At 41.4% G+C, this 26,811-nt stretch overlaps 1 protein-coding gene across 2 annotated transcripts in view; it reads right to left on the bottom strand.

Moving 5' to 3' along the window:
- Window positions 1–26,811, bottom strand: part of SLC27A6 (solute carrier family 27 member 6) — a 43,815-nt gene that overhangs the window by 14,316 nt on the left and 2,688 nt on the right. For both annotated transcript variants that reach the window (XM_083576861.1, XM_083576862.1), the window contains exons 2-5: window positions 20,784–20,990; window positions 18,126–18,284; window positions 14,743–14,867; window positions 8,716–8,910 (exon numbers count right to left, since the gene is read on the bottom strand). In XM_083576861.1, the coding sequence (XP_083432987.1) occupies window positions 8,716–8,910; window positions 14,743–14,867; window positions 18,126–18,284; window positions 20,784–20,990 (686 nt within the window). The remainder of the gene's footprint in view (window positions 1–8,715; window positions 8,911–14,742; window positions 14,868–18,125; window positions 18,285–20,783; window positions 20,991–26,811) is intronic.

The following is a 26,811-nucleotide window of genomic DNA, read 5'->3' as shown; positions in this document are numbered from 1 at the left end:
TACCTAAAAGTAAGCTTTTATAAAGATGCAACAAATACATTTTAATTGTAATATTCATATTGTAAACTGCTCAGACTGCTTTTGCTATTGTCTGTATATTTGTAAATAAATAAACATGGGGAATATGTAAACCCTTGGGCACCAATGCTATAAAATGAAGTAATTTCATATACCACTTTCAAAAGTTCTAATGTGCTTACCAAGTTATACAAAATGCATTTCAAAACTTTCTCAAATGTCAGATTGTGAAATTCAAAAAATGTTAGAGGTAAATCAGGGGTGGGAAACCTGTGAGCCTTCAAACATTGCTGAACTACAAACCCTATCATTAGATCATAGCTGTCAACTTTTCCCTTTTCTTGTGAGGAATCCTATTCGGAATAAGGGAATTTCCCTTAAAAAAAGGGAAACGTTGACAGCTATGCAAATAGATATGCTGGTTCAGTCTGATAAAGAGTTCAACAACATCTGGAGGGCCGCAGATTAGTCACCCCTGGAGTAAAGGAATAGATAAAATTGTGGCAGTCAAAATATAGATCCACTAGCTATAGAAAGCTGCATTCTCATGTTACATTTGCATGTGTTTCTAGACAAGAGGCTCTTCAGAATATTACAAACGGTTATAAATAGTCAATGAGTCAAAGTATTCCTTCAATGACCACCTGCTGACTTGCTTCCCTCCTAGCTCAACAGGAAGGCCACTTTCAACCTACACAATTACATACACTATATACACTATGAAAAGGGAGTCACCTTACAGTATCAATGACATACAATAAGATACATATGAGTAAGTTTCAGATATAACATGCAACTTTGGATCCATGTTAATTTGCAGAATATATTGAAAAATGTCCTGTTTCACAACTCATGCTAGATTAAAACAAAACTAAATAAAAAAATGTTCTTCCATTTGCAGAAGAGGATGTGTATTTTTTCCCTCACAAATGGAATCCTAACAACTGTTACAGAACTTCCCTCTCATAAAGGTAAAGGTAAAGGGACCCCTGACCACTAAGTCCAGTTGTGACCGACTCGGGTTGCGGCGCTCATCTCGCTTTATTGGCCGAGGGAGCCGGCGTACAGCTTCCGGGTCATGTGGCCAGCATGTGGCGAACCAGAGCAGCGCACAGAAACGCCGTTTACCTTCCCACCGGAGCGGTACCTATTTATCTACTTGCACTTTGATGTGCTTTTGAACTGCTAGGTTGGCAGGAGCAGGGACCGAGCAACGGGAGCTCACCCCGTCGCGGGGATTCGAACTGCCAACCTTCTGATAGGCAAGTTCTAGGCTCTGTGGTTTAACCCACAGCGCAGCATGTAAAATCTTCTGCAAGCTCTTGTGCTGGTATTGCTAAATAGCACTAGCATTTATTTTCCTTCCACTCATTCTTTGAATCCAATCCATTCAGTATGACTATTTGAAGCAAACCATGTTTGTGAATTGGTGTATAACAGCATAAAACATGCCAAGAACTATGTTACCTCCATCTTTAGAAATGAAATTCTAAACACACTTTCTAGGGAGCAAGCCCCATGAAACGAAATGTGACTTACTTTTGAGTAAGCATGCACAGGATTTCACTCTAAATCTATTAGGATTGTAATAAGATATTACATCTCAACCATCTGTGATACATACTACAATATTTTTAAAAAGTTGCAATGGCTGCATTGGCATGTTAAGGCAAGCCATGGTTAATGGTTTCTGAAAATGTGCAGAAGAAACCTTGGCTTTGAGATGGCCTGCCATAACATGTAGATACAGCCAGTGCATTCTCCCACCTAACACAACTGCTCTTCTTCTGGATTCCTGTTGCTATTCCACTCCCTTTCCTTAAAAATAAAATAAAAATCAATTGACATCTCATGATAACTAATTCACTTGTTGTGAGCATGTGCCTTATTTGCAAAATCATAAAAATGAATCTCATCATTTGACAAACGGAAAAAAGATTCTGTTTTGAAAGTTCAGGGTACCCATTGTCTTCCAGAACTTCAAGCGCTTTCCGGAGTCAGAAAGCCCTTACATCTTGGAGGTTGAATTACTCTCTTTCCTTCCTGCTTTTCATTCCAGTAAAATAATTTTGTCTGTTTGTTTTAATCTCTATTACTATTAATTTTAATTATTTGTAAATGCTTTAATTGCTTTTATTGATAATTTTAATATTTCCTGTAAACTGAGTTAAAGGTATTACTACCATCAAGAGTTACATAGGTAAAGGTAAAGGGACTCCTGACCATTAGGTCCAGTCATGGACGACTCTGGGGTTGTGGCGCTCATCTCGCTTTACTGGCCAAGAGAACCGGCGTTTGTCCGCAGACAGCTTCCAGGTCATGTGGCCAGCATGACAAAGCCGCTTCTGGCAAACCAGAGCAGCACACGGAAATGCCGTTTACCTTCCCGCTGGAGCGGTACCTATTTATCTACTTGCACTTTGACGTGCTTTCGAACTGCTAGGTTGGCAGAAGCAGGGACCAAGCAACAGGAGCTCACCCCGTCGCAGGGATTCGAACCACTGACCTTCTGATCGGCAAGCCCTAGGTTCTGTGGTTTAGACCACAGCGCCACCCGCGTCCCTCAAGAGTTACATAAATTATGTTAAATAAAATGATCTTGTCATGAATCTTTTTTTCTTTTTCACAATGAAAATCCAGTTAGGAATCAAGCTTCAGGAACATGTTTCAGATAACACAAAACTGTAGGATCACAGACATAAAACATGCTTTTCCAGATGTAAAAGCATAAACATTTCCTAATTGTTTTGCTGTTACTAAATGGAAAAGTACCCCCCACACAACACTGTGAAAACTTTTGGCTATCCACTTCCATTTAATAGTTGCTGTCCAGAAAGTTGCAGCTTGTACTTGTTATCCAACACCATCAAAAGAGGTTCTTCTGCAGATGTGTGTGTGGAGGATCAAATGGAGAACAGCTTGGATAACACTTTAACAACTGTAACTCATCATGGCCTTCAGATGCTAGCACCACATTTTTTTAAAAAAACTGAAGCTGAAGTCAATTCCTCCACAGCCAGACCCTCTTTCACCAGTGTCAGAACAGGGAAGAAGAGGATTGTTATCAAGGAAATTATATCTTCCAACCAACAGCACACAGCAGCTTGAGCGCTGAACAAATGTAGTTCTCCTGAAGCGGATATACCATCTGGGAAAAGACACCTGGATTCTCTCGTTGGATTTTCCCATTAACAAGGCATTGAAGAATGACCCACTTCATATCTTTGAATACAGCAGCGGGAGTTACTGGACTGGTTGACATGCAATGCTAAGGTAAACCATGGCTTAGCGTAGAAGTGGGAAACCTTTGCCCAGTAAGTCAAGATTGGACCGCCAAGGGTCCAATTTAGCCCACGAGGCCATTTCCCCTAAAACAGGCCTACTTGCCCATTAGCTGACATCACTGGTGATATCAGTTGATGGGCAGGAGGACAAATTCTGTATTGATTATGCAGAGCTTGTTATAGGTTTATAGTTTACGGTTTGCCTCCATCGTCCAAGTGGCCAGCCCTTTAGATATTTGAAGATGGCTGTCATATCGCCTCTTGGTCTCCTCTTTTCTAGATGCAGCCCTTTTGTATAAGGCTTGGTTCTAAGACCTGTTATTATCTTGGTAGCCCAGGCTTGAAAGGGGTTAATTTAACCTCCGGTTTGCTAGTAAAACTGAATTGCTGTGTCATAAAATATGATGCATGTCCAAAAAGTGTGTCACCAGCCTGAAAAGTTTGGAAAGCTCTGTCTTAGGATCTCTCATCTGAACAAAATAATTTAATATTTCTTTAAGCTGAAAAACTAACATTTTGGAATGTAAATGTAAATAAATGTAAATAAAATGTAAATAAAAAAGAAAAAGAACTATTTCTTGCATTATCCACAGGATGGGGTAAAACTGCATTGTTTTATTTGGTTGAAATATAATGCTTATTAGAAACTCAAGAAGCCCAAGACCCAAATCATACAGCTGTCACTGAAGTCTTTTAAGTACCCCCTGCTACTAATAATGTCCAACAGACAACAAAATCAAATAACTAATATTTTAATTCATAGAAAGCCTCAGCTGGCATAAATTAATACTCCCAGATGGGAACTGACGAACCCACTAATTGAAAAACTAAGGAAATAATTATTCCTGCTTCTGCTTTAGATGACGGGAAAAGGAAATGTAGCATGACTAAACTATGCTACCAGGATATTTGGTTTGAGGAAAAGCAGAAGAGTTGCGCCATCCAATGGCCTTGGGAAAGAGAAATGTTTATTCTTGGGCTCAAATTTTCTCAATTTCTGGTGTTCTGGTGCTCATCTAACCAAAACTGCACAATCTATAAACAACAGGAGGGTTACGGAGCAGCATGGTAAACATCTAGGAAGTATGTGTCTACTCAGAAGTAAGGCCCCCACTGAGTTCATGGGAACACACTCCCAGGTTAGTGTATTTAGAATAGCAGCTGAAGGGGAGAATGTCTCAAAACCAGCCTAATGCAAACTGAGCATGCTCAGTGGCCATGGAATGATGACTAACTGGGGCAGAGGGCAAATGGAAAACTAGAGTGGAGAGAAAGAATGGAATGGAGTGGACAGCAGCACTCCACACTGCAACATTTCACTGTAGATCTCACTTGTGTTTTCACAGCACACAGGAACTGTTGTTGTTGTTTAGTCGTTTAGTCGTGTCTGACTCTTCGTGACCCCATGGACCAGAGCACGCCAGGCACTCCTGTCTTCCACTGCCTCCCGCAGTTTGGTCAAACTCATGCTAGTAGCTTCGAGAACACTATCCAACCATCTCGTCCTCTGTCGTCCCCTTCTCCTTGTGACCTCCAACTTTCCCAACATCAGGGTCTTTTCCAGGGAGTCTTCTCTTCCCCTTCATGGATCACTGCCTTGCCGTGGCGAAGGGGCTTGAATAACTCAGAGAAGCTATGAACTATGCCAAGCAGGGCACCCAAGATGAACAGGTCATAGTGGAGAGTTTTGACCAAATGTGATCCACCTGGAGGAGGAACCGGCAAGCCACTCCAGTATCCCTGCCAAGAAAACTCCATGGACAAAGACACAGGAACTACTATAGTTTAAAGCCACAGCCATTTCTGTGGTTTGGAACAGATGAGCTCCCTTAAGACCAAATTGGTTAAGGTAGGTCAAAGGGTTCTGGAGCGACATACACACAGAACTAAAAATAATGTTAAAGGTAAATTTCCCTAAAAAACCAGAAGCATTTCTTCTGGGTATTACTGGCATTGACATTCCGAGGGGTATAAGAAAATTCTTTTTATATGCAACCACGGCCGCGAGAGTGCTTTTTGTGACATATTGGAAAAATGACAAACTCCCTACCAGAGTCGAATGGTTACTCAAATTGACAGAATACGCAGAATTAGCCTCCCTTTTGGAAAGAATCAGAGATAAAACAGACAAGAGTTCATTCTAGAATGGGATAATTTCAGAAATTATTTGAAAAATAGCTGTAACTTAAACACAGTAGTTGCCTTTGAATGGTTTCTGTAAGTAATATATACAATGGAAAATGATACTGAAATAGAAAAGAGAATTTTTATAAATTAATAATTACAAATCAAAGCAAGATGTTTAATATAAAGGAAACATGGAGAAGACAGGAAGTCATGGGTTCGTGTAGAAAGCACATAGTTAAAACTGCATGTATCATTTGTGATATTTTTATTGTACTGATGATAGTGAGGATGACTAGGTGTTGTATATATATGGAAAATGAATAATAAAGCTTGAATAAAGACTGGGAAAAAAGACTAAACTGGTTAACTTCTATCAAGAGAAAGAGCAATACATTAATTTAATGTGAGGGGGGAAATATTGCGTCTTTTTTTAGAATGTAGAGAATTTAAATATTATGAATAATGTATGAGTTCTTATTTCAGCAGAAGTCTGGCAGCCTTATAAACTCTCAAGATTTTTTTTTTTAAATCACAAAAATACACACGTTTTAGAAGTGATCTTGCACATACTGGATTCAATGGGAATGAGTTGTCAACGATATGAGTTGGCTGCTACAATCCTTAGTTCAGAAATATCTATTTCACTATTTAGCTTGTAGTGCAATGTATTTCCACACAGGACTTTTCAGTACAAGTAAAAAATTACTGAACAAGCATGATTGTCCAGAATGCAGACTTCTCAAATTTCATTGTCAAGCTCTTAGACCATATTCCTCAAACCCTGCAATTACTTATCCCTTTTGGACTTACAAAGCTTGTCACTTACTACACAACAATACCCATTAACTGGGAAGAGATCCAAAATGAAAACTAGTTGAGTAACTGTTCAAAAGACTTGTAGTACTCCAGGAAGTCAAGACACTCAGAATGCTGAGCATGTTGCTGATTCAATCGGTATCTTCTTTTCAATTCCTTTGTGAGAAGGGGGAACACACAAAAAGTACTAAGAGCCTTCCATTGGCCCAACATCCTTTGAGTGTGCAGTCTTTCTTGCTTCACAAAAATGAGCCACTTTGTAAAAGAGGCCCCAGGAACTTTAATCCTTATGTTTTATCCACAACTAAAGTCATTCCAATATTAAGCCATTGCAGGGTGTATAAAAATCCATATGTTTAATGAAAGACTCTTTGATTATATGATTGCTCCCTTTGAATGGAAGCAGGGGTCTAATTTTCTTCAATTCCTGCTTCCCTTTGCAACTCCCTGTTGTTGTTGTTTAGTCGTTTAGTCGTGTCCGACTCTTCGTGACCCCATGGACCAGAGCACACCAGGCACTTCTGTCTTCCACTGCCTCCCACAGTTTGGTCAAACTCATGCTGCTAGCTTCGAGAACACTATCCAACCATCTCGTCCTCTGTCGTCCCCTTCTCCTTGTGCCCTCCATCTTTCCCAACATCAGGGTCTTTTCCAGGGAGTCTTCTTTTCTCATGAGGTGGCCAAAGTATTGGAGTCTCAGCTTCAGAATCTGTCCTTCCAGTGAGCACTCAGGGCTGATTTCCTTAAGAATGGATAGGTTTGATCTTCTTGCAGTCCATGGGACTCTCAAGAGTCTCCTCCAGCACCATAATTCAAAAGCATCAATTCTTCGGCGATCAGCCTTCTTTATGGTCCAGCTCTAACTTCCATACATCACTATTGGGAAAACCATAGCTTTAACTATACGGACCTTCCCTGTGCAGTCCCACAAATCTGCTCCAGAGTTTGGGGAAACCCTCCAAAACAGTATGGTGAAATGAGAACTGAACAGGAAATGGGAGGAAATCATCTCCTTATTTTCATAGAAACATTTGCTGGACCAAGGAGCCTTCTGTTAATGGATTCAGACTTCTCATAGTTAATTTTTAACTCATCAGGCCAAGGCTGTGTCACCCACCTTAGATAGCTTCTCCAGAAGAATACCATAGGTGATGGAATCAAATGTTGCTGAGAGTTCAAGGAGAAGCAAGATAGTACATTGTGTGCAGGAGGGAATATTGACTTCAACATGTGGTGTTATTCCTCATTTGGTTGGCAATGCAAAATGACCATTCACTGGCCACCATCTGAATGATAGATGGTGGGAAACCCACCCATTGGTATTATTACCGTAGCTTTTTGTTCTGATACTGTTGCACTTTCCACCTCACTGCTGGGAGTGCAGAGGATTAAAACTATGGTACATTGGCACTGGTCCGGGCATAGTAGCTGTTAGCACAGCAGAACCACATTATTGCTCTGTTAGTCATGATCACACAAAAATAAGTGGATTTTTGAAAGAGTTTCACAATGAGTTGTTGTAAGTTGGGCTTGTTTACTGCTTGCTATGCTAATGCATGCACTGACAACTCTCTGTTCTTAGTATTTATACATCCACACAAAGGGAGCTTTCTATACACTGATCTAAATGTATCCCTATCCCACAGGAGTCATGCTACTGGAGGGTTTCATTTTATTAAAGCTAAATGACAGCAAGCCCTGAGAAGAATTTCAGTGATTTATGAGCAGAATCCCAGTTGTCTACAGACATGGACAAAGTATTCAGTGATCCCCAAACCAAGTTTTTCAGTGAAGCATCACTAGCAAACAATTTTTTAAAAAATCCACCTCCCCAAAAAGGGAATTTAGAAAGGGAAGGGGAGTAAATATTTAGATCTGTTTCATGATTAAAACCATAAAGCAAAGATTCAAACAACTGCATATATCATAGGTAAAGGTAAAGGGACCCCTGACCATTAGGTCCAGTCGCGGACAACTCTGGGGTTGCAGCGCTCATTTCGCTTTACTGGCCGAGGGAGCCGGCGTACAGCTTCCGGGTCATGTGGCCAGCATGACTAAGCCACTTCTGGCAAACCAGAGCAGCGCATGGAAACGCCGTTTACCTTCCCGTTTACCTATTTATCTACTTGCACTTTGACGTGCTTTCAGGGACCAAGCAATGGGAGCTCACCCCGTCGCAGGGATTCGAACCACAGACCTTCTGATCGGGAAGCCCTAGGCTCTGTGGTTTAACCCACTGCGCCACCCGCGTCCCTGCATATATCATATCTGACCAAAATAACGCAATTAATAACCAGATTATGGATTTAGGGCTTGATAGAGAGCTAGGTTTAAAGCTTGATTTTGTATGAACAGCAGCTTCCCACCGAGTGATTCAGATACTGAAGTTGCTATAAAAAGTTGCTACTGTGCTATAAAAGTCATGTTAATCTGGCATTCCTTCACACAGTATATACATGTAAATAGTCACCTTATAAAAGAAATTAGTTCGACCCACAGATCCAATTTTGCCCGTGTGATTCATGAAGCAAATGTTTCCTTCCGTTGCACCATAAAATTCACATATCTTGATGTCACCAAATCGGTGTAAAAATTCCTTCCAGATATCTGTTCTTACTCCGTTCCCAACTGCTAGGCGAACTTTGTGATTCCTCTCTCCCTCTTTCTGAAAGACATTTTAAAAACACACATAGACATCCTTAAGATGAACCCATCACATTTTAACCTACAGCAGATTCCAAGCTCGCATTTAAAAAGAAAATTAAAATCCAGCCCCCGTCTTGAGTTTATCTACAGATCAGAAACCAGCTGCAATGTGACCCATCATAAAAATCACAACCAATTCCTTGGAGGTTCCTGAGGGCAGCCCTGGTATGGGATGGCTGCTTGTAGAGTTCGAAGGGACTCAAGGGTCATCTAGTCCAACCCCCTGCAGTGCAGGAATCACAACTAAATCATCTATGATGGATGGCCATCCAACCTCTGCTTAAAACATCAAACGAAGGAGAGTCTCCCACCTTCTAAGGGAGTCCATTCTATCACTCTATACCTAAGGCTAGAGACAGACAATAGGAGTGTTTATTTGTGTGCGCGTGTGTTTGTGTGTTGAAGTTAGTATGGTGAAAACACCATTAACAATGGTATGTACAGTCATACCTCGTGTTGCGTTAGGTTCATGTTGCGTCTCTTTGGCTTGCGAATGCAGCAAACCTGGAAGTGTATACTTCCAGGTTTCGCCACACAGGCATGTGCAGAAGCATTCTACACGCTTCACACATGCGCAGAAGTGCTCTATCGCACTCCACGCTTGCGCAGGAGCACCACTCCAGTTGCTGACTTTTCGGGGTGTGAACGACACCCTGGAACGGATCGTGTCCGCAACTAGAGGTACCACTGTATACTTATTCCACTTTTTAGTTTCTCAGGTTTTTATAGTGTTTGAGAGCCTGCAAAAACTCTTGGATTAGAGATGATATCAAGACCACAAAGAAGTATATATACATCACTAACAATGTAACCTCTGTTTGAACCACAATCAGTTCTTAGGAACAGCCTATGTGTTTATGTACTTGTCAACTCATCAACATTTTTAATGCGGTTTTTTTTAATCTGCAGAATTTACACTGCATTTGACTATGAGAAATTGCCATAAGTGACAACCAGCATATGCATTTTTAATCATCACCACCCCAGCCTAGCTAGTTAGCTTTAAATAAGGGTTTATCCACATTTACCTTTTGCTGCACTCTTTCCAGGCACAGGTTCATGCTTTAATGCTCTTGCTTTCTTTTCTTTTTTGGCCTGAGCTCTCCCTGTGAAAACCCACTCTTTAAAGCTGAATAGGAGCAAACGTCAATCTGGGTTTTCTGAAGATTGACCTTTGCTCCCATTGAGCTTTAAACAACCAGGCAAAAAGGAAGTGTGCATATGCCCTAGGTCCCGCTGTGAGCAATGAGATTATAGTTAGTTGTTTCATTGGTTTCAATAAAGATTTATGCTGCAATTCTAAACACGCTTACATGGCAGAATGCCACTTATATGGCAGAAAGCCCTGTTGAGAACAATCAGACTTGTTTTTATGCAGACTGTACAAAGAATTGCATTCCTAGCCACAATTCCCTTTAGCTGAATCAGGACAACCATTTTTAAAATGTGCAGAAAAGTCATTTAAATCATGTTGCTTTTTTGTTTATCCTGCTTATTTTCCTCCAGGCAATCAACTAAAATAGACTTGATTTGAGCACCTACTTTTAAAAGCACCTACCTTTAAAGGAATCTGATTCCTTGCTAATTTCAAATTGGCATGTCATCTGCACCACTGCAGCTACCCTTTGCTGAGGTCACTGAATTCTCTGTTATTGAAATGCAAATCCTGGTAACACCAGACTAAAAACAACAACAAAGACTTTTATTGTGACCTTTTGTTCAGTGATGAAAAAAGACCAGTAGAGAAACCTGCTCAATTCAGACTGAATGGTTTATTCATATCCCTGCAGAAACCGAAACTCTCTAGTAGCCAGTTTGACATGCAGGTAAACTTTGTTTCCATTTATCCTTTTCATTAACAAAAGAAAGCTTTGTTTATTGTAGATATCCCACACAAGGAGACAGATTAATTCAAAGCTGCTATGGCATTGTTTGCAACATCACAGTTGCTGTCACAAATCCATGCAAAGTAACTAAACCAATTCAACACATCTCAAGGCAGAAAATACTTTTGAGGCAACAGCCAGGGCCAGGGGCAAGCATTTGGGATTAAGAATGTAGAGTAAGGAAACAGACCTATAGAGGCAAGTGCAAAGTTGCAAACACTGGAAATACCCTGAGGACATCATGGAAACCTCATACAAATCTGAAAGCTATTAAGTGAGCAAGATTGGGCGAGATGGCCCTACAGAAACATGACAAGAGCTAAGCAAGTCATGCAATTTCATAAATATCATATCAGTCGACTTTAGAAACTTTTTTTTAGAGCAGCTTGGTTTTATTGTTTATGTGAATACACTGTTACTGAAGTAAAGGTAAAGGGACCCCTGACCATTAGGTCCAGTCGTGGCCGACTCTGGGGTTGCGGCGCTCATCTCGCTTTATTGGCCGAGGGAGCCGGCGTTACAGCTTCCAGGTCATGTGTCCAGCATGACTAAGCCGCTTCTGGCGAACCAGAGCAGTGCATGGAAACGCCGTTTACCTTCCTGCTGGAGCGATACCTATTTATCTACTTGCACTTTGATGTGCTTTCGAACTGCTAGGTTGGCAGGAGCTACTGAAATAGTTTGCTGTTATTACTTACCTGCCTTTCACCCTAATATCCCACGGTGGGTTGCAACAATTAAAATACACTATTAGACTAATTCTATGCTTTGGGCGAGATTCATCTAAAGCAGGGGTCAGCAAACTTTTTCAGTAGGGGGCCAGTCCTCTGTCCCTCAGACCTTGCGGGGGGAGCCGGACTATATTTTTTTGGGGGGGGAAATGAACGAATTCCTATGCCCCAAAAATACCCCAGAAACGCATTTTAAATAAAAGCACACGTTCTACTCATGTAAAAACACCAGGCAGGCCCCACAAATAACCCAGAGACGCATTTTAAATAAAAGCACACGTTTTACTCATGTAAAAACACGCTGATTCCCAGACCGTCCGGGGGCCGGATTGAGAAGGCGATTGGGCCGCATCCGGCCCCCGGACCTTAGTTTGTCTACCCATGATCTAAAGAACACCGTCAGCGGGAAGCCCTGCACTGGGACTTCCACTTGTACAATGAGGCTTTCCCCCTCTCCTGTGTGCCCCCTGGAATTGGCTCAGGGGGAGAATCCTCAGACCAGCATGTGGGGGACGGGGGGTGGGGTGTTGTTCCATCTGGCAAGCTAATAGGTTTGAGTATACAGAACATTTGTAATAGAATGACGCTGAATTCTATCTACCTTTGTTGTTTTAAATTATACTAGTTTGTTTCTTTCTACTCTGTTAGCTGCCTTGGCAACATACATTATGTTGAAAGTGTGGGATGTGTTGTGTAAATAAATAAATAACACAACATATTGTTGCTGTTTCTCCTTCAGCAGTTATGACGGCCCTAATAAGAGGGAGGCAGCTATTACAAAACAAAAAGAAAAAACAAAAAGAAAACTGGCCTTCAACCAAAGCTTTAGCACTCCCAATGAGACCTTGTTTTATTTTCTGCACAAACCCCATCTTCAATCTGTCAATTGCTATTCTCAGTTCTACACTGAAAAATATGCAGACAGGGCTCATACTAGGGTGTCAACAATCCGATCTAATCCACATCCTTCTGAATATAATAGTGTAGTAAAAAGAATGGGAACCTACTGATGCTGATTAACACTGGGTGCATATTAGGAATTTGTCTGGCTGGAGTGGCTGTGCCTTCAAATATTTTTTTGTAATTCTTCATCTGCAATATGAATTTGTAGGTGCTCTTACACATTTATATAGGACGGTGGTGAGAACCAACAATTTGTATTTCTCTTGCTTTGAACTTCCCTATTGTTCTCTCTTGATTTATCTTTTACAGATTTATCTTCTTAAGTTTTTACTTACTTACATGTTAGATTTATAAACCCCTCTTCATTAGCAGATCTCAGGGCCGTTCACAATATAAGATGACAGACAACACATTTTTCGGATGTTTGTGCATGACATGGCAGTAATGCTGTGAGTCCCAATACAGGCATTTCCATAAATAACTAAGGAATTGCCATTTTGTGGGGAAGTTGCGGAGCCAGAAACTAACTACAGTGGTACCTTGGGTTACATAGGCTTCAGGTTACATACGCTTCAGGTTACAGACTTCGCTAACCCAGAAATAGTACCTCGGGTTAAGAACTTTGATTCAGATATTGTGCTCCGGCGCTACAGTGGCAGCATTAGCTGAAGTGGTGCTTCAGGTTAAGAACAGTTTCAGGTTAAGAACGGACCTCCAGAACAAATTAAATACTTAACCTGAGGTACCACTTTATGAGAAATCTGAATCACTCTGCTTAAATATTGGCCCCAAAGTGCAAATGCATATCATGCATGCCATGGTAAAGGTAAAGGGACCCCTGACCATTAGGTCCAGTCGTGGCCGACTCTGGGGTTGTGGAGCTCATCTCGCTTTACTGGCTGAGGGAGGCGGCGTACAGCTTCCGGGTCATTTGGCCAGCATGACTAAGCCGCTTCTGGCAAACCAGAGCAGCACACGGAAACGCCGTTTACCTTCCCGCCAGAGTGGTACCTATTTATCTACTTGCACTTTGATGTGCTTTCAAACTGCTAGGTTGGCAGGAGCAGGGACCGAGCAACGGGAGCTCACCCCGTCGCAGGGATTCGAACCGCCAACCTTCTGATCGGCAAGCCCTACGCTCTGTGGTTTAACCCACAGTGCTACCCGCGTCCCTGCATGCCATGGAGACTGCGTCTAACTCTGCTTTCACGTGTAATGTATTTTTCCGTGTACAAGACAACCCCTATTTTTGGGAGTCTAAAATTAAGAAATTTTAAAATTAAGGAAGTTGTTGAGCTTTTTGGCGGAAATCACAAGAACAGTTGTTGAGCTTCTTTTGTAATTTTGCTGAGCAGTTGAGCTGTTTTTCGATGACACCCCTCCCCGGCAACTGTTCCCTGCTACCTGCTACCAACAAGGCTCCAGTCTTATTTACCATATTAACCCAAGTATAAGACAACCACCAATTTATCACTAATTTTTTATAAAAAGGCTGTCTTATACATGGAAAAATACTGTCCTTTAGAAGCAGGTAGATTTCTTTTAGAAGCAATAAGATAAAAGGAGGCAGGCAATCCTTTCAAAGAGATCCTTGCCTCATAATACATTTGGCTGGGATCCTTGGCTCAAGAGAGATTTATGGATGCTTAGCATGACTGAAATTCCTGCATCACCCATTTTTTCTTACTAAAAAATATGTTGACAATCTTGCAATCTTGGGGACAATTCCAACGCTGTTTACCCAGGCTAGATACCCAGATAGCAGGAGTGTTCTAACTCATTCAAAATTGTTCAGGTACCGTATTTTTCGCTCTATAAGACGCACCAGACCACAAGACGCACCTAGTTTTTGGAGGAGGAAAACAAGAAAAAAAATATTCTGCATCTCAGAAGCCAGAACAGCAAGAGGGATCGCTGCGCAGCGAAAGCAGCGATCCCTCTTGCTGTTCTGGCTTCTGGGATAGCTGCGCAGCCTGCATTCGCTCCATAAGACGCGCACACATTTCCCCTTACTTTTTAGGAGGGAAAAAGTGAGTCTTATAGAGCAAAAAATACAGTAAATCGCAACCATTAATGGAAGTCAGAGTTTTGTGCTCTGAGGTTTTCTGCCACATATGTTTTAAGCATGGTTTTAACAATTTTATGATGGTATCTGACTGTGTTTTGTATTGTTTAAAATTGTCTTTTGTAAACTGCTCTAGGGTCTCATTAGATGAAGAGTGGGCTATAGATAAAACTAACACATAATTATATTATTTTAATTGGACTTACCACAGGCTGCTTGCAAAGGTAACGACACAGTTCCCCAATGTATTGAATAACTGTAATATTATACTTTTTGCAATCAGTCCAGAACTGGCTAGCTGAAAACTTCTTTCTTAAAACACATGTCGCACCTTGGGGAAAAAACAAAACCACCGTTTCAGGATTAACGTTTGGCTGACACTATGCACAGTACCTACTGGATAATCTTATTTAGGTCTAACATCCTTAAGAACAGATTTGAATTTAATTGATACACACTTGGTTTAATTAAATATATATATATATGTACATGTTGCAATACATTGGGGCAGGGAACCTCAAAGTCTTGGGGGCTGAATGCAGATTTCCCGTACCTCCCCATCTGGCCCTTGTACTCTCCTCAGGCCACACCTCTTAGTGTCTCTGCTTTGCACACTATTTTTGAATGATGGAAATGGGTCTTTGAACTCTGATCATGTGTCCTGCTTGTATGGATGGCTGATAGTGGGGTGAAAGGTAAAGTTGACATTTGTTGCCCTACCCAGTTTCGCCTCTTTACCCACCTACCACTGGTATGTGGCCTCAAACGGCTTAGAAGGGACTATGGCCTCAGGCTGAGATGGACCCCACCCCTAAAACACACTGTGCCTTTGCATGAAGGCTGAACTGGGCCCAGTGACTCCGCTCTGTTGCCAGAGGAGAAGTGTGTTAGTCTGTTGTAGCAAAAGCAGCAACAGATTTATTATGGCACAAGCCTCTTCAAACACTTAATTGGATGCATAAACAATAAACCTATCCTTCTCTTGGATGTTTTCACACTGCTGGCAGGCCACGATTGGGGCAAGTCCTTGATATCAGGGGAGCAGGGTGAACTGGGCTGTGCATTTTGAGCCTTTTATGGTTGGTGGGTTGTATCTCAGGCGCTGACAGTGCTAGCTAGGCCTGTGCACAGCACCCTGTCTCCCACAACCAGATTGATCACCATGCCTGAACAACATGTTCTGTGTGCCTTTGAAGTACCGTATTTTTCGCTCTATAAGACGCGCCAGGCCATAAGATGCATCTAGTTTTTGGAGGAGGAAAACAAGAAAAAAAATATTCTGAATCTCAGAAGCCAGAACAAGAGGGATCTCTGCGCAGTGAAAGCAGCAATCCCTCTTGCTGTTCTGGCTTCTGGGATAGCTGCGCAGCCTGCATTCGCTCCATAAGACGCACACACATTTCCCCTTACTTTTTAGGAGGGAAAAAGCGAGTCTTATAGAGCAAAAAATACGGTAATTGATTCTACCACAACACTTGTAATGCTAAATATCCCTTAAACTAGGATAGGCTACCCTACTGGCATGGCCAGATCCAATAATAATAATAATAATAATAATAATAATAATAATAATAATAATAATAATATATTATTTATACCCTGCCCATCTGGCTGGGTTGCTCCAGCCACTCTGCGCAGCTCCCAACAGAATATTATTATTAATAATAAAAAGCGATAAAACATCAAACTTTAAAAACTTCCCTAAAAATGCTGCCTTCAGATGTCTTCTAAAAGTCAGGTACTTGTATATTTCCTTGACAAATGATGGGTGTTCCACAGGGCGGGCGCCACTACTGAGAAGGCCCTCTCCCTGGTTCCCTGCAATCTCACTTCTCGCAGTGAAGGAAACTGCCAGAAGGCCCTCAGAGCTGGACCCCAGTGTTTGGGCTGAATGATGGGGGTGGAGATGCTCCTTCAGGTATACTGTGCTCCCAGGCTGCGCTCCTGGTCCTTCAGGGGCACAGTTACCCCGTTCAGGAACTAGGGACAGGCAGACCGCAACCATGCAAAACGTATTTCTGATCTTAGCAGTTATATATCAAGCTGTGCTCTGGGCCAGGCCATATTGGCTGCCGCCCTTCTGGGAAGTACTGGTAAATTTCCCTTGAGGTGAAAATGCCAGAAACGTGCAGAATGCTATATGAACCCAGAAGGGATGTTTAATTTGTTTGCTGCTCCTTAGAGTTTGGATACCCTGCTTATCCAACCGCACCAAAACTGAAACTTTTTTGTGCATCCAGGAGTCCTCTACGTATCAGAAAGTTACGACATGGTATTAGTGTGAACTTTCATCCATTTTATGCAGAGGAAAAACCAAGACCCAGCTTTTCAGAGTAATTCGTTTGGCTGATTAGGAAAAAGTGAAACTGCAGTAAGTCCCCTCCCCCCTTTTTTTTAACAGAAGATGCTTTCATCTCTTTTTCCCAGTGGATCACGGAAACAAATTATGCTTATCACCATATGATCTGTAGCCAGTACAGAACATAAAGCTCTCAACAACATAAAGCTATCCTCAGAGACCTGTAATGGAAATTCTATGAGAGCAGCATGTATCAGGTGGAAGAGGATATTCTCCAGAGCTTCTTACAGCTGCCCTTTCCCATAACCCAGGGCTCTGACTCTCCATCCTTATAGCACTGGGCCCTTTTAAAAGTAGCTCTGCTCACAAGCAATGGGACTCAACTGCTCAGAGAAAGCAGCAGTCCTATTTAAGGTTCAGTGTAGGGTTCCTGGTTGTCATAGGGATATTAAGGCCTGCACTGACTGACCTGCAGCCCTAAGCTTCATTTGGATCTATCCAGATGATACCTGTACTGGTTGCCTTTTTGGAACTTGACCTCTGCTTTGCTTGACCTTGCCTTGATGGAACCTAACCTGTGATGGAACCTAACCTGTAACTTTGCATTCCTACAATATGCTAAGCACGGACCCGAAACATAGAATAGAAGCTGTCCCCTGGCTAGGACAGAATGCACCCCCTGCACATAATTCTGTAATAATCAAGGGAATTACTGAGCTTCTCTAAACTGGTACCACTGCAAAATGGCAGAATGAGATTTGAAATGTGACTTAAAGCAACTACAAGGCACACCCCATTAATGTGATTATTGACTGAGGGTCTTTTCTTAGCTTATTCTAACTATTTCAGTGTAGAAGTTGATCATTCATCTCCTTTAGAAACACTTGTACACGCTTTCCATAAGCATGACTAAAGACTGTCGACATGCAGAGGGCCGGGAGGCCAACTGGCAAGCCCCAGCTGTGCCATCTCCTTCCATCGGCCCGTGCTCAGACGTAAATCAGCGACCAGGGCACGCTATTAGCAGAGTGTACTGCGCATACAGAATAGTCGTGAGGCTTGTGAAATCATTCTACAGCTACAGATTTATTAAACATAAATCAGGACAAAGAAACATGTTCTCTCTCTCTCTCTCCCTCTCTTGTGTCATCTCAGAGAGAACAGCAAAAGCAAAAGCTATACACAAACGGAAGTTCCCAGCAACCTGTGCTGGAATGTAAACAGACATGTGACATGCAACAATCTCATGCCTGTTCCTTAAGGTGGAATGGAAATGTCAACTTGCCTTACCCAGTTCAATGCATCCACCTATGCCAAGTAGAGCGGCTGCACTGTGGTAAAGAGGGAGAGTAATATAAATTATGTCATCAGGAGTAGCACCAAATGCCCATAATCCAGCAGCTCCTTTTAGAACTTGCAGATGACTGATAATTGCAGCCTTTGGTAAACCTGAAATAAAGAAATAAAATATACGCAAACATATTTTTTTTCTTTCAAAGGAAGTAAAAAAAGCTTAATTACAAAATCAATGGCTACTTTTTGCACTCCAGGGTGAAATTTTCATCTATATGCTAAAATAGGTTATGTAATTTGCACAAATTGTTCTGGGATATTACTAAGTAACATCCAAAATAAATAAACAAACCAGTTGCTCCTGCTGAAGCCCATTCACTATATATTCTGCGAAAAGGTTAAGTTAAAATAACAGGTAAGTCAATGCATTAAGAAAACATATTATTTTGAAATGGGATACTGAAATTTGATGTAAAATTATGTTATTGTTTGAAGAAAAATGAAATAATAATTTTTTTAAAAAGAAAACATTTCAAAACAAGTAGCCAGTTTATGGAAGCTATATACTCCCTGCTACCCAGGTATATAAAACAAAAAGCTCCATCAATGATTCCGCCCCCCCCCCCAAAAAAAAAACTATTACAGCTTTTTACAGATTGGACATCCTGATGTTCTTTCACCTATGGCGCTTTCCTGATCTAAATCCAGGCATCACATCTTGAAGCTATAGGCATCAAAGGCGTTACAGGCGTGAATTAGATTAGGAAAATTGCTTGGTTGGTGGAGGGAGGGGAACAAACTGTTAACCAGCTCCCTTTCACCTCGGCTTCATTTGAATAAAAGAAAAAAAATGTCTGGTGATCCAATCTCCGATATTCTATCACACATATAGTTGTAATAATTAGATAGTCTAATTATTCCCTTGGAAAAGAGCTTCTCTTCTGGTCACACTACCTGCTTTGCTTGAATTATAAAAGTTGCAAATTTTTAGGCAAATGATGCTATTGCAAATTCTATATGTAACTAAGTAAGTTAATTTTTATTTATACTTTGCCCTCCCCGGCCAAGACAGGGCTCAGGGCAGCTAACATCTAGTGTCAAATACATTAAAACACAATCAAACAACTGATTAAAATACAGTTTAAAAATTAGAATCAGGATCAAATTAAATGACTGTCCATGAAATCACAACAATAGGGGTCGGGAACCTCAAAGTATTCATCAGGGCCAGCTATCTATGTTGGTCCCACATGAGCCGATAAAAGGGCCAGAGGTAACTTACAGGGTCCCATAGAGGGGGGTCAAACTGGGCCTGGACCAAAGGCCAGGCAGAACAGCTCCGTCTTGCAGGCCCTGCAGAAGGATGTCAAGTCCCACAGGGCCCTGGTCTCCTGCGACAGAGCGTATATATGCAGCATGAATTAAACTGACTTATGCTTCAACCTGATCCTGGAAGATGTGAGAGGTTGTTGTTGTTTTTTCCATTTCAACATTCTGCATGTGCTGCTGCATTCATTTCAATAGGGACCATGAACACAAGTGTGGCTTTACATGTATGTAAAATTAAGATTAAGATCTAAGCACTTGACACTTGGTTTCAATAACACAAGTTAAAGGGGGGGAATGTGTGCTACATCATTGATCAGGAAATATTATAGGTAACGGAGATAAGACATGTTCTGCAAGCATCAGAGAAGAAAACGAAAAGGCATCTATAATATTGGTATATGACACAGACACACAAATTAGCCTTTGCTGTTAATCAAAATGTAAGGAAAATATGGCAAATAGGGCCTCTTAAATAATATTTAATACAAAAATAATCATAAAATTTAACAAATAACAATAATACTATGAGTGGAACATTTGTTTTTAATCAGCTATATAATGTTGCTTTTCATGTCCTCCGATAAGGAGTGTTTCGAAACAAGCACATAAAGATCTTAGCTTCTTAGCATCTGTACCAATGGCAACAAACCTGGCCATCTGCTTGAAAACTAAAGGGCTAGTTAGTAACTTAATCCTATTTTCTTTCTCCACAATGACCTGTAAGCTCAGCAAGCTTGGACAGGAAACATTTCATAACAGATGTATAACAACATGCTAAGAAAGGAGATTATAAAGCTCACGAAGCCAAATTCCAAAGCTACGTCACATGATCAGAAAATATGCTGCTATTTCTTCCAATGTTCAAAGTAGAATTAGTAGGTGGTGGGTGTTGTTTTGCAATATTAAAAGGTAAAACAAAAAGTAGTTATTTCTTAAATGAGTAAGTTTAATGTCCTGGCCATCTGGAAAAACTGAAAAGCTTACTACGTACTATATAGGTTTATGGGGTCAGAAGTATACAGTAGGCAGCTGGCCTTAAAAAAGAAAGAAAGAAAAGTTTTACCTTCCTTTTTTTTATTGGTTTTAATTCATTTTACTACATCCAACATTAAAACAAGTGAAGAAATAAACATACATAACACATACATACAAAAAAGAGAAAGAAAGAAAAGTTTTAACTGTTTTCCAAGCCAAGAGCTTTTCGAGGTGGGGCCCTCCCATATCAGTGTAGATTTATAGTGTGTTTGCACTAGGTTAATCATTAAAAACCAACAACACCACAATCACTTCTGACTGTGTATTGAAAACCTTTATAGAATGTTGTACCTGTTGTTCCAGAGGTAAAAATGTAGAGGTGAGGATCCTTCAAGTTATTAGCAGCACAGAGATTAGCTGGTACAGGATCATCAGAAGCAACTTCCAGCTTGTCCAAAATGGTATCAACATGTGGCAATGTGGATTCTTTCGCCATCACCCAAATCCTGATATCTTCTTGGAGGCTAGGAAGAATTTCCTCTAAGGTTCCAAGCATATCTAAAAAATAATATTGCAACATATTAAATACAATACTGGATTCATTAAATAGATATCAGTAGTGAAATGTCTGTCAGGATTGGAGACTGGGGCAGGAAGCAGGTCAGGTATGTGTCCCAGATTACAATCTTCAAGAGAACCCAAAAGGAGCCACTGAGAACAAAATATACTACAGTGGTACCTCAGGTTACAGATGCTTCAGGTTACAGACACTTCAGGTTACAGACTCTGCTAACCCAGAAACAGTACCTCGGGTTAAGAACTTTGCTTCAGGATGAGAACAGAAATCGTGCGGTGGCAGCAGTGGTAGGCCCCATTAGCTAAAGTGGTACCTCAGGTTAAGAATGGTTCCAGGTTAAGAATGGACCTCCAGAACGAATTAAGTTCTTAACCTGAGGTACCACTGTATCATCTAGAAAGTACCATTCTGCTTTTCATTTCTTCACTGCACTAGGGTATGAGAAAGACATGATGATTAGCTTTACGCAACACTAATCCAAAGTTTGACAAAAGGGTAACTAAGCTATGCCTTCCCCTAGATGTTGTCAGACTACCTGACCATTAGCTATGCTGGCTGGGGCTGGTGGGATCCAACAACTTTAGCAGGGCCACAAGTCAGCTAGTCCTGGCTTAGCATTATGAGGGAAAACACATGAAGAAGAGTTTGGATTTGGAGTTGATATCCCGCTTTATCACTACCCTAAGGAGTCTCAAAGCAGCTAACAATCTCCTTTCCCTTCCTCCTCCACCTGTGAGGTGAGTGAGGCTGAGAGACTTCAGAGAAGTGTGACTAGACCAAGGTGCATGTGGAGGAGTGGAGACGCGAACCCGGTTCACCAGATTACGAGTCTACCACTCTTAACCACTACACCACACATGCACATGCATGCATCCCTGCTTCTCCTCTGATGTGGCTGTGAAGAGGCCAGAGGATTCTCCTTGGCAGATCTTAAATATAAGCTCGATTTGTACTGGGAGAGGTGGTTTGCTAGGTATCCTTGTCCCAAGTGGTTTAGGCTTTAAATGTTAACAACAAAACCCTGAACTTGCCTTGATGTCTAATTAAGATGTGCCACATCTTTCAAAACTGGCACAGCACCTCTACAGCTGTGTGTCCCACTAAGCACTCTAGCAGCTGCATTTTCGGCTAGCTGCAGTTTGCAAGCCAGATGCAAGGGTAGCCCCATGTACAGCACATTCCTGTAGTCTAATTGGGAGGTTACCAATGTATGGACCATCGATGCAAAGCTCTCAGTGTATAGAACTGGTTGTAGATGGAACACCAACCAAAGCTGTTAATGGGTGCTTTGAGCCACTGAGGCCACCTGGGCCTCTAATGAAGGCAATGAATCTAGGAGAAGCCCCAAATTACACACCTGCTCCTTCATATGGAGTACAACCTGATCTAGAGCTTGTACGAAACTCAATTTCCAGACATGGCCACTATCTTGTCAAGATTAAGTTGCAGTTTATTAAGAATGTATTGTCCCTCCCGATTCAGATGTTACAGAGAAATAGAGCTTGCCACCGTCAGCATACCAGTGTCATCTTGACCCATTGCTTTTAATGACACTCCCAGCGGCTTCATATGGACATTAGATAGTACTGTGGACAAAATTATGCCCTATGGCACACCACAGAGGGTCAGGGCACAGTAATCCAAGAGCATTTTCTGGAATCAATCCTGTAAGCAGAACTAAACCCACCATAAAATGGGGCACTCATCCTGTGACTCAGGGACATCCCAGGAGGATACCACGATCAACAGTATCAAAACCTTCTGGAAGTACGTAGAGTTCACAAAGAATTGGCAGATTGCAGCTGCTCCCATTGTCTTGATAGAATAGCATTTCAATGATGCCTAGTGATTATGTTTCCGTATCATCTTACATCACTTCCTAAAGTACAGTACTTTTCAAAGCAAGTTAATTTTGTTAAATAAAACCCATTTCCCCTGATTCTAAACACACATTAGTTTCTCCTTACTTTTTCAGAATGAATTTCATCAATGCAAGAACTTACTCCCATCAATCTTTAATTTAAGACAGCTGCATTCATCTGGTAATATCCAGGCTAATAGAACTTTCAGAAGAAAGACTTTTAAAGCAAAATATTAAACTGAAACATGCTAAAAGAATAAACAATCCAAGTACAACTCCAGATGTCATTCATTTCTACTTCAATTTCAGCATAATTTTTTAGAGTACAGTCAGTCTCACAGTGATCCTATAAAAGTCAATTCAGTAATTTTTGTGGAGATTCAACAATATTTACCGAACTGTTCCTTAAAAGACAAATTGAATTATCTAGTGATTTTTAAAAATGCATACATTTTCTCCTGCTCTTAATAACTATCTCATAGAACAGCGAGTCATGCTCCACATAAGCACGACAAAACAAGACACAAGTCTATTTACCATATGCAACAAATGACACATGGAATTTGTACAGTGTTAACAAGGAATTAACTACCATGCAAGACCACTTAGTCTTGTGTTAAGTGGTCAAAGAGACAATGATCAGGATTCTTGAAATACAATTAATCTTCCGGAGAGTTTTTACTGGTGACATTTTACAGAAATCTTTAGCATCAACTAAAGTTAAATTTAAAAATTATGTTATTCATGTGCCTTCTATATGATAATCCATATGTATAGGCCTATATGTATCAGCTATTTCAGGAAAGCATGTTATACATGCTCAGGACCACAATGCCCGAAGGACCACCTCTCCTCATATGAACCAACCTGGACCCTGCAATCATCATCTGAGGCCTTTGTCATCTGCCATTCCATCTGAGGTCAGGGGGGCAGCAACAGGCCTTTCCTGTGGTAGCTCCCTGTTTGTGGAATGCTCTCCCAAGGAGGCTCACCTGACACCTTCATTACACATCTTTAGGCGCCAGGTGAAAACGTTTTTCTTCAACCAGGCATTTGGCTGATTAATATTCTATGGCTTGTTAAATGTGTTTGTAAAGGTAAAGGTAAAGGGACCCCTGACCATTAGGTCCAGTCATGACCAACTCTGGGGTTGCGGCGCTCATCTTGCTTTATTGGCCGAGGGAGCCAGCATACAGCTTCCGGGTCATGTGGCCAGCATGACTAAGCTGCTTCTGGCGAACCAGAGCAGTGCACGGAAACGCCGTTTACCTTCCCGCTGGAGCGGTACCTATTTATCTACTTGCACTGTGTGCTTTTGAACTGCTAGGTTGGCAGGAGCAGGGACTGAGCAACTGGCGCTCACCCCGTCACGGGGATTAAAACCACCGACTTTCTGATCGGCAAGTCCTAGGCTCTGTGGTTTAACCCACAGCGCCACCTGCGTGGGAGGGGTTTATTGGTTTGTTTTTGTTTTATTATGTATTTTGTATTCTTAATTTGTATTTATCTGTGTGAACCGCCCTAGGATCTTCCGATGAAGGATGGTATGCAAATTTAATAAATAATAATAAAGTAATTCTCAAATACTTATGCCTGTCAATGGAAATCAGCATATACTGTTTTCAATAATCAAGATCCTTATTGATCACTGTATTCTTTCCCACTTGGTAATTCTGCATCAGGGAGAGGCTTTCATATTGGAAGGCAAGTATGCTGGGAGTCTGCAAACCTTCTAGGAAGCTTTCTTTAAGAGGCTGGGTGATGGGAGATAATTTGGACACTGAAACTTTTACAGCACCGTGGAAGAGTTTTTTATTATTATTTATTTGTAGTCTGCCCTTCTCACAAGAGTTCCAGAGTAGCATACGATAACATTATAAATCATAACTGATAAACATGTAAAACAAAACAAATCAAAGAGCATCATAAAATTAAGTTAAAATCACGGTATAGAGGGGTTAACAATTGCACGCATGTGGGGATAGCCGACACTACAAGGCACCATCCTCTGCATTCTGCTGTCCATGCAACCATGCATAGGGAGACCGTAAATGCTGTCTTCAAATATCTGAAGGGTGGTCCATACGGAAGATGAGGCAAATTTGTTCCCTGCTGTTCCAGAGAACAGAACTAGACTCAGTGGGTGGGAACTGCATGAAAGCAGAATACAGCTAAACATCAGGAGATGCTTCCTAACGCTAAGAGCTGTTTATCAATAGAACAGGTTAGTATTGACTCTCCTTCACCAGAGGTATTTAAGCAGATCTAACCCACTGGGCCTCTTGGGCTTGCAGTCTGAATCTGCATGACGGTGGTGAGCTCCCGTTGCTCTGTCCCAACTTCTGCCAACCTAGCAGTTCAAAAGCACACCAGTGCAAGTAGATAAATAGGTACCGCTGCAGCGGGAAGATAAACAACGTTTTCGTGCACTCTGGAACTCATCACGGTGTCCTGTTGTGCCAGAAGCAGTTTAGTCATGCTGGCCACATGACCTGGAAAGCTGTCTGTGGACAAACACCGGTTCCCTCAGCCTGAAAGTGAGATGAACGCTGCACCCCATAGTCGCCTTTGACTGACCTTAACCGTCCAGGGGTCCTTTACCTTTTTACAGCATTGAACAGGGGAGGTTCAATTACATTAAAGAGAAGAGAAATTTCTGTATTGCAGGGGGTTGGACTAGAAGACCCTTTGGGTTCCTTCTGCTCTACAATTCTATAATTCTATGAGTCTATATCCACAGTGCCTCCCAATTCTACTAATTTCACCCTGCAGTCACGCCTCTATAAATGCCCCTCTTCATCCACATTACCTTAGCAAACCCAGGTTTGGAACTGCCAAAGACACATTTGCTGACTTAACATGTATTTTATTTAATAAAATCTGTATACCACCTAATTGCAAACAAAGCCTCTGGCTTATATTGAAGGTAGTGCTAAGGTTCCATAAGTGCAAGGAGTTTCCTTGAGGGATGGAAGCTTATCCTCTGTCCTCCCTCTGTATGCCCCTAAAATCTGTTCTGGATTGCCCCCCAGACCCTTCAGAACAGATCTAGGAATGGGATGGGATGCAGGGAACAGGAGAGGAAGTAATTCCCATTGTGCTAGCAGGAATCCTTGTGCTGGCTCCTGCTAGCACAATAGGTTAGCTGAATATAGCTTTCCATATTGGAGCCATAACGAATAGAATAAACTACCACTTGCTGGCTCATGCCGGTATTCAACAAGACATGTAAGAATAATCAATCCTACAGATTCCTACACACAAAAAATGCTTATGTCCCTGTGGAGATGGCAGTACCGAATCAGTGGTGCATTCCCTTCTGGCTAGCACTCTTTATAAAGACTTGAGGAATGAGATTATCACCCCTCTCTTATTGTCCATTCCAGGTCACCCAACCACTGCCACAGTGTCCTCCTGGCAGATCAAGAGTAGCAGATGACAGCAAAGGTTTCAAGGTTTTTAGCTAGGGCACTTAGAGCAAGGTCCACTATTTGACTGCTGATTCAGGACCCGGAAGTGTGTTTTGTATATTCAACTTTTTATTTCTGTTCTTTGTATATTGCATTGCTGTTTTGTTGCTATGGCCAACGGCTGATGCAAATAAAGAGTCATTCATTCACTCATTCATTCAAGACTTCTAAATTGGCTGCTAAAGCATAACTGAGACCAAGTAATGTTGAGAATCTGCCCCAAACCCTTAAGATATGAAGAAAATCGCTGTGCATGCTGCATGCAACTTCTAGCAAAACATGGGACCTCTTTGTTGCTAAAGCACGTTGTCCTTGTGATTACAATTTAGAACACCCTCACCTACCGCTATAAGTTTATATATTCAGAATAGTGCCAAAGCTTTTTCAGGACTCTCGTGTGTGTGTGTGTGTTTGCATGCTTCTATGTAGCATACAGTCTCCACGCACATGCAAAACTAGACTATCAAGGAG

This window comes from Podarcis filfolensis (genome assembly GCF_964270895.1).
Source record: "Podarcis filfolensis genome assembly, chromosome: 11".
NCBI classification, from domain to species: Eukaryota; Metazoa; Chordata; class Lepidosauria; order Squamata; family Lacertidae; genus Podarcis; species Podarcis filfolensis.
This window is presented reverse-complemented; position numbering and strand designations above follow the sequence as displayed.